Source organism: Entelurus aequoreus, linkage group LG03 (assembly GCF_033978785.1).
Source record: "Entelurus aequoreus isolate RoL-2023_Sb linkage group LG03, RoL_Eaeq_v1.1, whole genome shotgun sequence".
NCBI classification, from domain to species: Eukaryota; Metazoa; Chordata; class Actinopteri; order Syngnathiformes; family Syngnathidae; genus Entelurus; species Entelurus aequoreus.
The window spans coordinates 61,376,680-61,388,858 of record NC_084733.1 but is presented as its reverse complement, the minus strand read 5'-3'; the positions used below and the strand labels follow the sequence as shown (position 1 = coordinate 61,388,858).

General features: G+C 38.8%; 1 protein-coding gene across 6 annotated transcripts in view; it reads left to right on the top strand.

Annotated features, from left to right (window-relative positions):
* adgrf3b (adhesion G protein-coupled receptor F3b) overlaps positions 1-10,297 on the top strand; it is an 83,852-nt gene extending 73,555 nt beyond the window's left edge. For all 6 annotated transcript variants that reach the window (XM_062042361.1, XM_062042360.1, XM_062042362.1 and 3 more), the window contains 5 exons: positions 1,175-1,360; positions 6,371-7,654; positions 9,133-9,174; positions 9,290-9,319; positions 10,071-10,297. In XM_062042361.1, coding sequence (XP_061898345.1) covers positions 1,175-1,360; positions 6,371-7,654; positions 9,133-9,174; positions 9,290-9,319; positions 10,071-10,124 — 1,596 coding nt within the window. In that variant the 3' untranslated portion in view covers positions 10,125-10,297. The remainder of the gene's footprint in view (positions 1-1,174; positions 1,361-6,370; positions 7,655-9,132; positions 9,175-9,289; positions 9,320-10,070) is intronic.
* The last annotated feature ends 1,882 nt before the right edge of the window (positions 10,298-12,179 follow it).

Sequence of the window (12,179 nt, the reverse complement as noted above, 5' to 3'; positions counted from 1 at the left end):
ATCTTTCATCAACCAGGACACAACATCACTGATGATGTGTCCCAGCACAGGATGTATCTTTCATCAACTTGCTCTAAACTTGTATATACTTGTATATATGTGTATTACTTACTATAGACTTGCTATATACTTCTATATACTTGTATATATGTGTAATACTTGCTATATACTTTTATATACTTGTATATATGTGTAATATTTTTTATATACTTAAATATACTTGCTATATACTTGCACATATGTGTAATACACCATATTCTTCCAAACCTGTAATTCCATAATTCTCTTGACCTGTCCACCATGTTCTTCTGTTACTGTAATTCCATAATTCTCTTGACATGTCCACCATGTTCTTCTGTTACTGTAATTCCATAATTCTCTTGACATGTCCACCATGTTTTTCTGTTACTGTAATTCCATAAGTCTCTTGACGTGTCCACCATGTTCTTCCAATACTGTAATTCCATAATTCCCTTGACGTGTCCACCATGTTCTTCTAACACTTGCTAATACTTGCTAATACTTGTATATACTTGCTATATACTTGTATATACTTGTCAATTCCAACCCTTGATGCTGAGTGCCAAGCAGAGAGGCAATGGGTCCCATTTTTATAGTCTTTTTTTATGGGGTTTGAACTCACAACCTACCGATCTCAGGGTGGACACTCTAACCACTAGGCCACTGAGCTATATATACTTGCTAATACTTGCTATATACTTGTATATACTTGCTAATACTTGCTATATACTTGGTATATCCTTTTTAATACTTGCTATAAACTTATATATACTTGTTTATATGTGTAATACTTGCTATATACTTGCTATATAGTTTTATTAACTTGCACATATGTGTAATACACTATGTTCTTCCAATACTGTAAATCCATAAATCTCTTGACGTGTCCACCATTTTCTTCTTTTACTGTAATTCCATAATTCTCTTGACGTGTCCACCAAAGTCATTTGCAAGCAATGGTTCATTTGGGTGTGTCCACAACCGCTTATGTCGACGTGACTCAGCAAATCCAGAGCATGTGGACTGAAACAAGTGCCAGCGTGTTGCAGGCGCTACTTTTTTATATCGTCACAGTCATGTGTTTTTGCATTTTTATTGGTTAGATCAAGATGATCTTTTATGAACTCTGATTGTTTGTTTTCTACCTTTCTAGCGCTTTATCATGGGACTAGTGTCTTCTCAAGAAGCAGCAGTGGACATATTTGAAGGACTCAGGAACAGTTCTATGTCTGATGGGGATTCAAGTGGCAAGATGGCTGACCTCATGGCTTCCATTCACGTTCTTGACGTGATGGCCGACGCCTCAGAAAGCATCGTCTTACAAGACAACGTCCTACCTGTGAGTCAATATTCATTTACCAACAACATCAATAATAATATTAATAATAATATTAATAATAGTATTAATAATAACAATAATAATAATAACAATAATAATGACAACAATAATATTAACAATAATATTAATAATAACATTAATACAATAATAAAATACCACTATTAAAAATAATAATATTAACATTACTAATAGTAATAATAATAATAATTACAATAATGATGACGATGATAATAATAATAACAGTAACAATGCTAATAACAATAATGACAATAATAATAATAATAATAATAATAATAGTAACTGTGTCGCCCTGTATATGTAGGAATATCTTGGCTTTACCCTAACACCTTTCCTAGATCAATCACTGAAAAACGTCTTCTTGTCCACAGATTTATTGACCGTAAAAAGGGTAAAACTGAAAACATACAAGCAGAAAGGATGCTTACATCAAAGACATGCACACACAGCCAATTACACACACAAGCATACTACAATAACAAATGCATTATGCTGTGTAACAAACTTTAAATGGATAAAGAAACACCACAAAATAAAATGTCATAAAATGTCCCAAATTAGAATCAGAATCAGAATCAGAATAGTTTTATTGCCATTGTTTGAGAACGAGTTCACAAACTAGGATTTTTTCTTGGTGCAAACGTGCGACATAAAACACATATAACACATATTTGGTAATAAAAAGAGCTGTAACTGAGCTATCAGATAGACTTAGAAGGAATTCAAGGAATTCAAGGAGCCAACAAATAATACACCACAATCAAATATTACCATGCTACTCAACGATACATACCGATGATAGTTTGTTTGGCATGAGAATTGAGCAGATGAAAACGTTTGCAATCATCACCAAACTAGCTTAAACTAGACCTGAAAGGAGCTGCTTGTTGTACGCTGCTAACATGGGCATTACTGTAAACTAGGCAATGCTGCCTCCCGCTGTCCAAAGGAGAAAGTGTTAAATTCCAAAGTGAACTTAAAACACTGGTCTTACATATATTCTTAATACATTCAACAAACAAGACAGAACACTCCCCGCCTGGCGGATTGAGCCGCCACTACCAAACTGTTCAAAAGGATACTATGGCTTCTCTGGTGCCATAAGCAGGATTGTCTCTGTGACTGGCTGCAGGAACACTTTGGTCCCATACTTTCAGGAGACTTTTATCTCCACTTTGTGAACTCTGCCATCTTTGCTTGGGAAGACTTGTGTAATTAGTCCTAAGGGCCAATGGTTTCTCTTCAGTTGGTCATCTTTGAGGAGCACTACACTTCCGGGTTAGGGTGGGGTGAATGCCCCTTCCTTTGTGGCTGAAGTGTGGATAGGTACTGCTTCTTCCACCTGTCCCAAAAGGTTTGGGCCAAATGCTGGACTTGACACCACTGTTGCTTGTGGAGATCTTTGATCCAGTCGCCTACGGGGGCAGTTGACGGACTGACCTTTTGTGTGAGGAGTGTTGCTGGTGAGAGTATCTGTGGGTCATCTGCGTCTGGTATTGATGATAGCGGCCACCTCTGCCATCAGTGTGGAGAGCTTTGAAGTTCCAAGCTGCAAGAGCATGGCGTCAAGGATCCTTCTTGCCACACCAATCATCCTCTCCCATGGCCCACACATGTAAGATGCGTGAGGCACATCTATCTGCAATCTTATAACAAAAACTTTTCTACGGATGTGTTATCAATGTTGTATGGAATCTTTAGCTCTTTGCAAGCACTTATGAAGTTGGTGCCTCTATCGGACCGAATTAATTTCACTGGGCCCCTGATAGCAAGGAAACACCTTAAGGCATTGATGAAACATGACATGTCTAATGATTCAATGACCTCTATGTGCACGGCTCTGACACTCATACAGGTGATGAGCATGTCCTACCGTTTGTCTTGTGCAAGGCCAACTCCTGTACAACGTGCAGACATTGTCCAAGGTCCAAAGACGTCCAGCCCAACGCTGGTAAATGGAGGTTCAGTGGACAGGCGATCAACTGGAAGATCAGCCATCTTTTGAGTCTGAGGCAAAGCGCGAAGTTTACGGCATTTAACAAATCCATAGATCACACTGCTTACTCATCTTTTAGCACCAACAATCCAAAATCCAGCAGCTCTTAAAGCACCTTCAGTGGTGTTGTATTTTCTGATGGTAGTGTGTGACCAGAAGTGTGGAAATATGGTGCTTGCCAGGGATTATGAGAGGAGATTTCTCCTCCAAAGGGAGTTCAGCTTCTTTGATGCAACCCCCGATTCTTAGCAGACCATCGGCATCATTGAGAGGATCTAAGGCTTTGAGATTACTTTCTTTGAAATGCCTTTCACCATTTTTGATAGAAGGATACTCTTGAGCATATATATCTGTTTGAACTGCACGAATGATGGTTTTCTTAGCATGCACAAGTTCCTCAGCAGCATTTGCTGAGGGGCAATGATGCCAGCCTTTGCAGCCACTAGCTTTTACTGCAGGATTATTCTGAAAGAAGCGAAAAATGTGAGTAAGACCATGAGTAAGATCATGAGCTCCAACTGGAGAACTTGAAGAACTGTTGAGACCCCAGGTGTTTGATTACTGCAGTAGTGTTCAATGTTGAGACATGCGGACGGACCTCTGTATCCAAGAGGGGTTTAACAACTCAAAAGGGCCCTTTTCAATCTGGTCATTCTGAGCATTCTTCAGGAATGCTGGCCCACAAAGCCAGGTGGTACTGGACAGGTGTTTTGCTGAGACAGACCTTGTGGCTATGTCTGCAGGGTTTGCTTCAGTGGAGACATGTCTCCATTGCTCAGGGTGAGAAAAGCTTCTTATCGGTTGAACTATGTTGCTTACATACACATAAACATATCTAGTGTCATTGCTGATGTAACCAAGAACAACCTTGCTGTCGCTGCACAAAGTGATGTTAACCATGTCTGAGGTGATGAGCTTGGCCAGCTCCACAGCTAATACTGCGAAACAAAGCTAAAGTCTAGGGACAATACGTTTTGACAAAGGTGTGAGCTTGGCCTTTCCCATGAGAAAGCCCACGTGGTTGTTTCCATTTTTCTTTGTTAGTTTTAAGTATGCAACTGCTGCAATTGCCTTCATGGAAACGTCACAAAAGATGACAATCTCTCTTCTTGACACCACTGTAGGAGAGGCTTGTGTGTAAACTCTTGGGGTCTGGAGGCTGCTGAGATCTTTCAATTAGCATCGCCACGTCTTGAGGAAGAGATGCATCCCAATCTCTGTTGTTCTGCATAAGCTCACACATGTATGTTGACAGGGGCAAGAAATCCTAGGGGATCATAGATGCTGTTGACAGTTGACACGACACCCCTGCAGGTGAAAAGCGTTTGCTCATCAGCTACTTGAAAGGTAAATGTGTCTGACATTAGATCCCAGTTAAGTCCCAGACTACACTGTATGGGCAGGGTATCTGAAGGGAAGTCCAAGACCTTTAAATTGATGGCAAGGTTCTGAGATGGGAATGCATTCATAACTTCTCCTTTAGTTGAGGCAATTTTGTGAAGCCTCAAGTTTGAGTCTGACAGAACCTCTTATGCCCTCTTGAGCAGCTTCAACGGAGGGAAGTGACATTAGCCTGTCATCTACATAAAAGTCACGGTTGACAAACTGCTTCACAACAGGCTCAGCATTTTTCACTGACTGTCCTAAACAGTAGATGACCACTGTAGTTTTAGCTACTTCTAAATAGCCGCTACCTCGCTAGCGAGCGAGGACTCTGCAGCACATTGTTTCACCAATATTGTTAGTTTTTAAGTCAAAATATGTTCATTCTCCCTCCTCCGTCTCCACACTCTTTCTGCTTGTAAGTGCTCTGTGTGCTCAGTAATAACAGCAGTATTTAATAACAGTGTTAGTAACGCCGTTACTTTTACTAGTAACGAGTAATCCATTTCATTACTTTTAGGCCCGTTACAACGCCGTTAGCGATAGCTTGATGTAACATGGCTACTTTTGGTGTGGTTTTATGTCGACGACAAGGCAGCGTCATAGGTGCAGCGAGTTCAATGCAGGAAATATATTTTTACTGGTCAAAGCAACAAGCAATATCGCACTCAAATGAACTTGACATCAAACAGGAAGAGGCACCATCACACCATGACACAGCATACAACAACATACGCACACGTACACGATGGGAATAATGAACAACAAATCAATGATTGAAGTGACAAACTTGCCATCCAAACAATACCTCATTTGTTTGAGAAGAAGATATGACAGCCATGGAAGCACATTAATCGCTTTACCAAGCAGAGGTAACACAATTCAGTGAAAAGATACAAAAGAGCTCACGTCCAAGCAAAGTGCGCTGCTAATGGCTAAAGCTAACAAACACAATTCCATTGAAACCCTCGATGACGTCACACAACAGGCCCCGCCTTTTAAAACCACAGAAACACGCACACTGTGCTCTATACTGCAAATTGCAAATGCCAGATATTTGAAGTTTTTTCATAACAAACATAGTAATTACCTTCCCTAGTAATCAATGACATTTTTTAAGAGTAATTCCGTTAGTAATTCAATTACTTTTTGGGCAAAGTAACAAGGAACTATAATAAATTACTTTTTTTAAAGTAACTCTCAGAACACTGGTGTTGACTCACATGCACCTCGGCTCATATTACCAGTTCTGGTATTTTTCAAAGGCAGTGTAGTAGTACGGTAGTAGTACGGTAGTAGTACTGCGGTACTTTGTTAATACTATTATTTTGTACAGGCTTTATAGCATAGGGAATGTACAAGGCACACGATGGGTGTGTCACATGTTTGCTATATTTCAGGGAACATGTCGCTGAGAAGTACAAATCATGACGTTGCTCAAAGGCAGTTCTCGAAAGAATGTTCATGTTTCCAAAGAATTGCTAAAATTATATGACTCATTCAAACCAGGTTTGAGAGATTTGTGATAGCGATCATTTGGACTTACAAATATTGAAGATCCACGACTGATTTTGTCCTAAACTTCTAACGAGAAGACGTGTTTGTCGTTTCAGGACTTCATAAATGCAGCGAGTAATTTGTTGGAGCAAACCTGGGATGGAGTCAATGACTCAATTATTCATGACATGTCATCACGTTATCTTCGCTCCGTGGAAGGTTTGGTGAAAAACATCAGAATCAACGGGAACAAGGAGCTGAGCACCCACAATTTGGAGCTGAAGTTGTGTCCAGGTGGTAACTGTCGGCTGACTTTGTTTGACTGCACGCTACACCTGACGACGCTAAGCTGGGTAAAAACAGTCGCTGTGAAAAACCTGACGGACAAATTACGAAACAACTTCCCCAACACGACGCCGTCTCCAGTTTTGATATCGGCCACCCTGGAGAACGCGGAGGAGTCTCCTGTGACAATTCGCTTGGACTTCTCCAAGAAGCAGCAGAGATCCCCAGAGCTTTTATGTGTTTTCTGGAACACGGTGGAGAGGAGGTGGTCGGAGGAAGGCTGTGTGGTCAGAAGGGACTTTGATGGCCACAGAAGTTGCCTCTGCGACCACCTAACCCCATTTTCTTCCCTGGTGGCTCTCAGTAACACGTCCACTGAGTCTCTTGACGTCCTGACAACAGTCGGACTGAGTGTGTCTGTTTGTGCCTTGCTGGTCTTTCTGCTCAGTGAGTTTGCAGTTTGGTCAGCAGTGGTCACAACAAACCTTTCGCACATTCGTCACACAGTCATGGTGAATATCGCGCTTTTCCTCTTGCTCGCCCACTCCACTTTCTTGGCGTCCTCTTCCCTTGAGCTCCCGGATGAGTGGTGCCGCATCATGGCCGTCAGCAAACATCTGTTTTTCTTGGCCACATTCGCTTGGATGCTGTGCTTGAGCGTGGTGCTCATCCACCAGCTGCTCCTTGTCTTCAGACCGCCGAGGAAAAGACTTTTCCACGTTCTCTTCGGCATCGTCGGCTACGTCTGCCCAGTCATCATCGTGGGATGCAGCTATTGCTACTGCAAGTACACCGACGAGCCGTACTTCGACCACCGCTGCTGGCTGGTTTCTACGGCTCCGTTCCAGGGCTCCTTGTATGCCTTCCTGTTCCCAGTCGGCGCCATCACGCTGACAAATCTTTTCTGCGTGGTGGTCGTCATTGTCACTCTGCTGAAGTCTCAGGTCCCTGAAGGCAGCAAGGAAACTGCCAAAAGTATCCTCAGAGTCTTGGTCTTGTTGACGCCGGTCTTCGGACTAACTTGGCTTCCCGGATTCTCTTTGCACACGATGGACGCCGACGATCGTCTGTTCCTTCTGACTGCCTACAGTTTCACCATCCTCAACTCATTTCAGGTCATTAGAACGCACGCTACTTGAGTCATGTACCAAGTCTTTTTTTTCTCCACCAAAACTGGTTCCTCTTGTCTCCCCTAATACTCTTTCTCTCTTAGATTGTTAGATTTGTGCAGTGGAGCCTCAATTTAGGAACTTAATTGGTTCTTGAACACGGATCGTAAATTGAAAAGTTGGTGTAGTGAAGCAGAGTTCCCCGTAAGAAACAATGTACACATTGGTTCTAGCCTCAACCAAAGTCACTATTTTTAGTAAAAAAACACTTTAAAGACACTTTAATGTGTGTATATATATATATATATATATATATATATATATATATATATATATATATATATATATATATATATATATATATATATATATATATATATATATATATATATATATATTTCAGCAAGCTTGAATGTCAACGCACACTCACACAAAAGTTTCGCTGGTGCACTCCAAAACGTTAACAACCAAGCTAAAAAAGGAAAATCATTTCACTTTATTTTTTGAACATCTTACAGTCATCGCTCGCGTTAGCACAAACTAGCAGTGCTACGGAATCCTTCATCAATGTGCCTTCTCCTTTGTTGTACACTGTTAAAAAAAATTATATAAACGAGTGAAATAATGTGTCATGCAGCCAGTTAATTGTATTTGATAAAACATCTGGGATTATGATTTGTATTTCTAGAAATTAGCAGGACTTTCAGGATAGACTTGAGTATTTTATTCTGAAGACAAGCTATATTCAACTTGCAATTCTTAAATGAAGCATTCTCGGGATGTGGCATAAAGATTTTCTATTTTGTTTGAATAAATTATTTTGAATACATATCTTCTCAATTTTAACATTTAAACTACAATAGACAAGATCGGATTATTTGTATTGAAATCATGATTATGATGGAAAGTCAAAGACGAAAGATAAAGACATATTGTTGATTTGGAATTCCAGATATTAAACAGAATAATTTAGATGATGTTTAAAGTGTCATCAAATGTTTATATTTTTCTTGCTATTACTATTATTATTATAATTATTATTATTGTTATTATTATTATTATTATTATTATTATTAATTATTGTTGTTATTAAATATTGTTATCATTATTATTATTATGTATTCCAGATATCTTAGAGAATATTTAGAGGATGTTTAAAGTGTCATCAAATAGTTATCTTTTTCTTGCTATTATCGATATTATCATTCATTATTATTATTATTATTATTAATTCCAGATGTTTAAGAGAATAATTTAGATGATGATGTTTAAAGTGTCATCAAATAATTATATTTTTCTTGCTATTATTATTTTTTTTTTATTTATTATTATTTGTATTATTATTACTATTATCATTATTTATTCCAGATGTCCAAGAGAATATTTAGATGATGTGTCATCAAATAATTGTGTTTTTCTTCCTATTATTAGTATTATTATTTATTATTAATTATAATTATAATAGTTATCTTTTTCTATTTTAGGGACTTTCCATTTTGCTGACTGGCTGTTTTGCAGATCAGAAGGTTTGTTATGTTATTCCATCAAGACACAAATATGTCAAATATGATATTAGTATTATGATGTTTGTTTGTCACATGTCAAATATGATATTAATATGATGATGTTTATTTGTCACAGGTTCGAGAGGAACTGTGGAAGATCTTTAAGGTATATTTAAAAAAGTGATTTATTAATAATTATGTTAGTCAAGGTTATAAAATTGATTTATTAATAATTATGTTAGTCAAGGTTATGAATGTAATTTATTAATAATTATGTTAGTCAAGGTTGTACATGTAGTTTATTAATAATTATGTTAGTCAAGGTTATAAATGTAATTTATTAGTAATTATGTTAGTCAAGGTTATGAATGTAATTTATTAATAATTACGTTAGTCGAGGTTGTAAATGTAATTTATTAATAAGTATGTTAGTCAATGTTATAAATGTAATTTATTAATAGTTATGTTAGTCAATGTTATAAATGTAATTGATTAATAATTATGTTTGTCAAGGTTATAAATGTAGCTTATTAATAATTATGTTAGTTAAGGTTATAAATATAATTTATTCATAATTATGTTAGTCAAGGTTATAAATGTAATTTATTAATAATTGTTAGTCAATTTTATAAATATAATTTATTAATAATTATTTTAGTCAAGGTTATAAATGTAATGTATTAATAATTGTTAGTCAAGGTTGTAGATGTAATTTATTAATAATTATGTTAGTCAAGGTTCTTAATGTAATTTATTAATAATTAAGTTAGTCAAGGTTATAAATGTAATTTATTAATAAGTATGTTAGTCAAGGTTATAAATGTAATGTATTAATAACTATGTTAGTCAAGGTATATTTATAAAAGAGATTTATTAATAATTCTGCTATTGAACTGATTTATATGATCACCTTTCAGAAGGACAAGAAAAGAGCAGAAAAATTCAACAACAAACTTGAAGGGAAAATCTGATGGATTTTTTTTATTGTTGTATTGTTTTTTTTTCTGTTCAGTTTTCTAATATCTGATGTAATTTTTTTTGTATCCGTATCAAACGGATCCTATTAAAATCAATTATTTGTTGTTTTATGAAATGCAAGAATAATAATCTGTTTGGACCGAACATATTAAAGTTGAAATGGTCATTTGCTTTTGGTTGTGATTTTTTTTAAATGTATTTTGATGGGTGAGTCTTCATGTCTGGACCTGTGGGGGCGGGGTGTCCCCTCTTTCTGCCCGCTTGGAGTGTGGTCTCTCGCTGGTTTGGGAGCTGGCTGAAAACAGGATAAGTGGTTATGGTGCTGGACTGCTAATTCTTTGTGCTCTGCACGCGTGGGTTCAAATTCCTTCCTCGTTGCAACATTTTGCATTTCTTATCCTGGATATTCAGCAAAGTGATACACTCTTGATTCTTTCTCTTTTCAATGTTTTTATTGTACAAAATACAAATATTAACAGTCAAAGTTGGGGTTTATTCCAAATTGAGGTGACATCACATGTTGACGTTTGCTTATTTCATAGAATAATAATAATAATACATTTTATTTGGTATAGCGCTTTTCAGCATACTCAAAGACGCTTTACAGGATAAAAATTAAAATATAAAACAGTTCAGAGTAATAATACATAATACAGGAAATATAAAAGCAGTACATAGTAAAATACATACCGTAATAACACTGGACATTACAAGACGGGACATTACAAGACACAGAACACTAATCACAGGTTAAAAGCAGATCTGAAGAGGTGTGTTTTGAGAAGGCTTTTGAAGGTAGGAAGGTCTGAGCAGTCACGGATGGGTTTGGGGAGAGAGTTCCAGAGGGTGGGAGCAGCGATGGAGAAGGCTCTGTCACCCCAGGTCCGGAGCTTGGTTCTGAGTGGTGGGGAGAGGAGGTTGGCGTCGGAGGAGCGGAGGCTGCGTGAAGGGGTATGGTGGTGAAGCTGGTTAGTGAGGTAGCAGGGGGCCTGGTTGGAGAGGGCTTTGTGGGTGAGGAGGAGGATTTTAAAGTGGATCCGATGAAGAACGGGAAGCCAGTGGAGTTTCTGAAGGACTGGGATGATGTGCTCACGGGAGCGGGTGTGGGTGAGCAGGCGGGCGGCAGAGTTTTTAATGTATTGGAGTTTATTGAGGATTTTGGAAGATGAGCCGTATAGGATGCTGTTGCAGTAATCGAGTCTGGAGGTGATGAAAGCATGGATCAGGGTTTCAGCGGCAGAGGAGGAGAGGGATGGACGGAGACGGGCAATATTTTTGAGGTGGAAGAAAGCAGTTCTTGTAATGTGGTTGACATGGTGTTCAAAAGAGAGGTTATTGTCCAGAATTACTCCAAGGTTGCGGGTGTAAGTGGATGGGGACAGAGTGGAGTTGTCTTAGAGGTGGAAGTTGTGAGCAGTTTAGGTGAGGGATTTGGGGCCTATGATGAGCATGTCAGATTTGTCGCAATTGAGTTGGAGGAAGTTGGAGTGCATCCATGATTTGATTTCAGTGAGGCAGTCGGTCAGGGTGGAGAGAGTTACGGAGGAGATGGATTTTGTGGAGATGTATAGCTGGACGTCATCTGCGTAGCAATGGAATTGGAGGTGATGGCGGCGGATGATGTTTCTGAGGGGGAGCATGTACAGGATGAAGAGAAGTGGACCAAGCACCGAACCCTGGGGGACACCTTGTGACAGAGGGGCAGTGGAGGAGGTGCAGTTGTTTATACTGATGTATTGTTGTCTGTTAGTGAGATATGACCTTAACCAGGAGAGGGCGGAGCCGGTGATGTTGAGGGATGATTCCAGGCGGTAGAGGAGGATGGTGTGGCTGATGGTATCAAAGGCTGCTGTGAGGTCAAGGAGGAGGAAAATACTGAGGTGGCCGGAGTCTGAAGAGAGGAGGAGGTCATTGGTGACTTTGAGAAGGGCTGTTTCTGTGCTGTGACGTGCGCGGAAGCCAGATTGAAATGGTTCGAACAGATCATTGGAAGTGAGGTGAGTCTTGAGCTGAGTGGCGACGGCACGTTCCAGTATTTTGGACAGGAA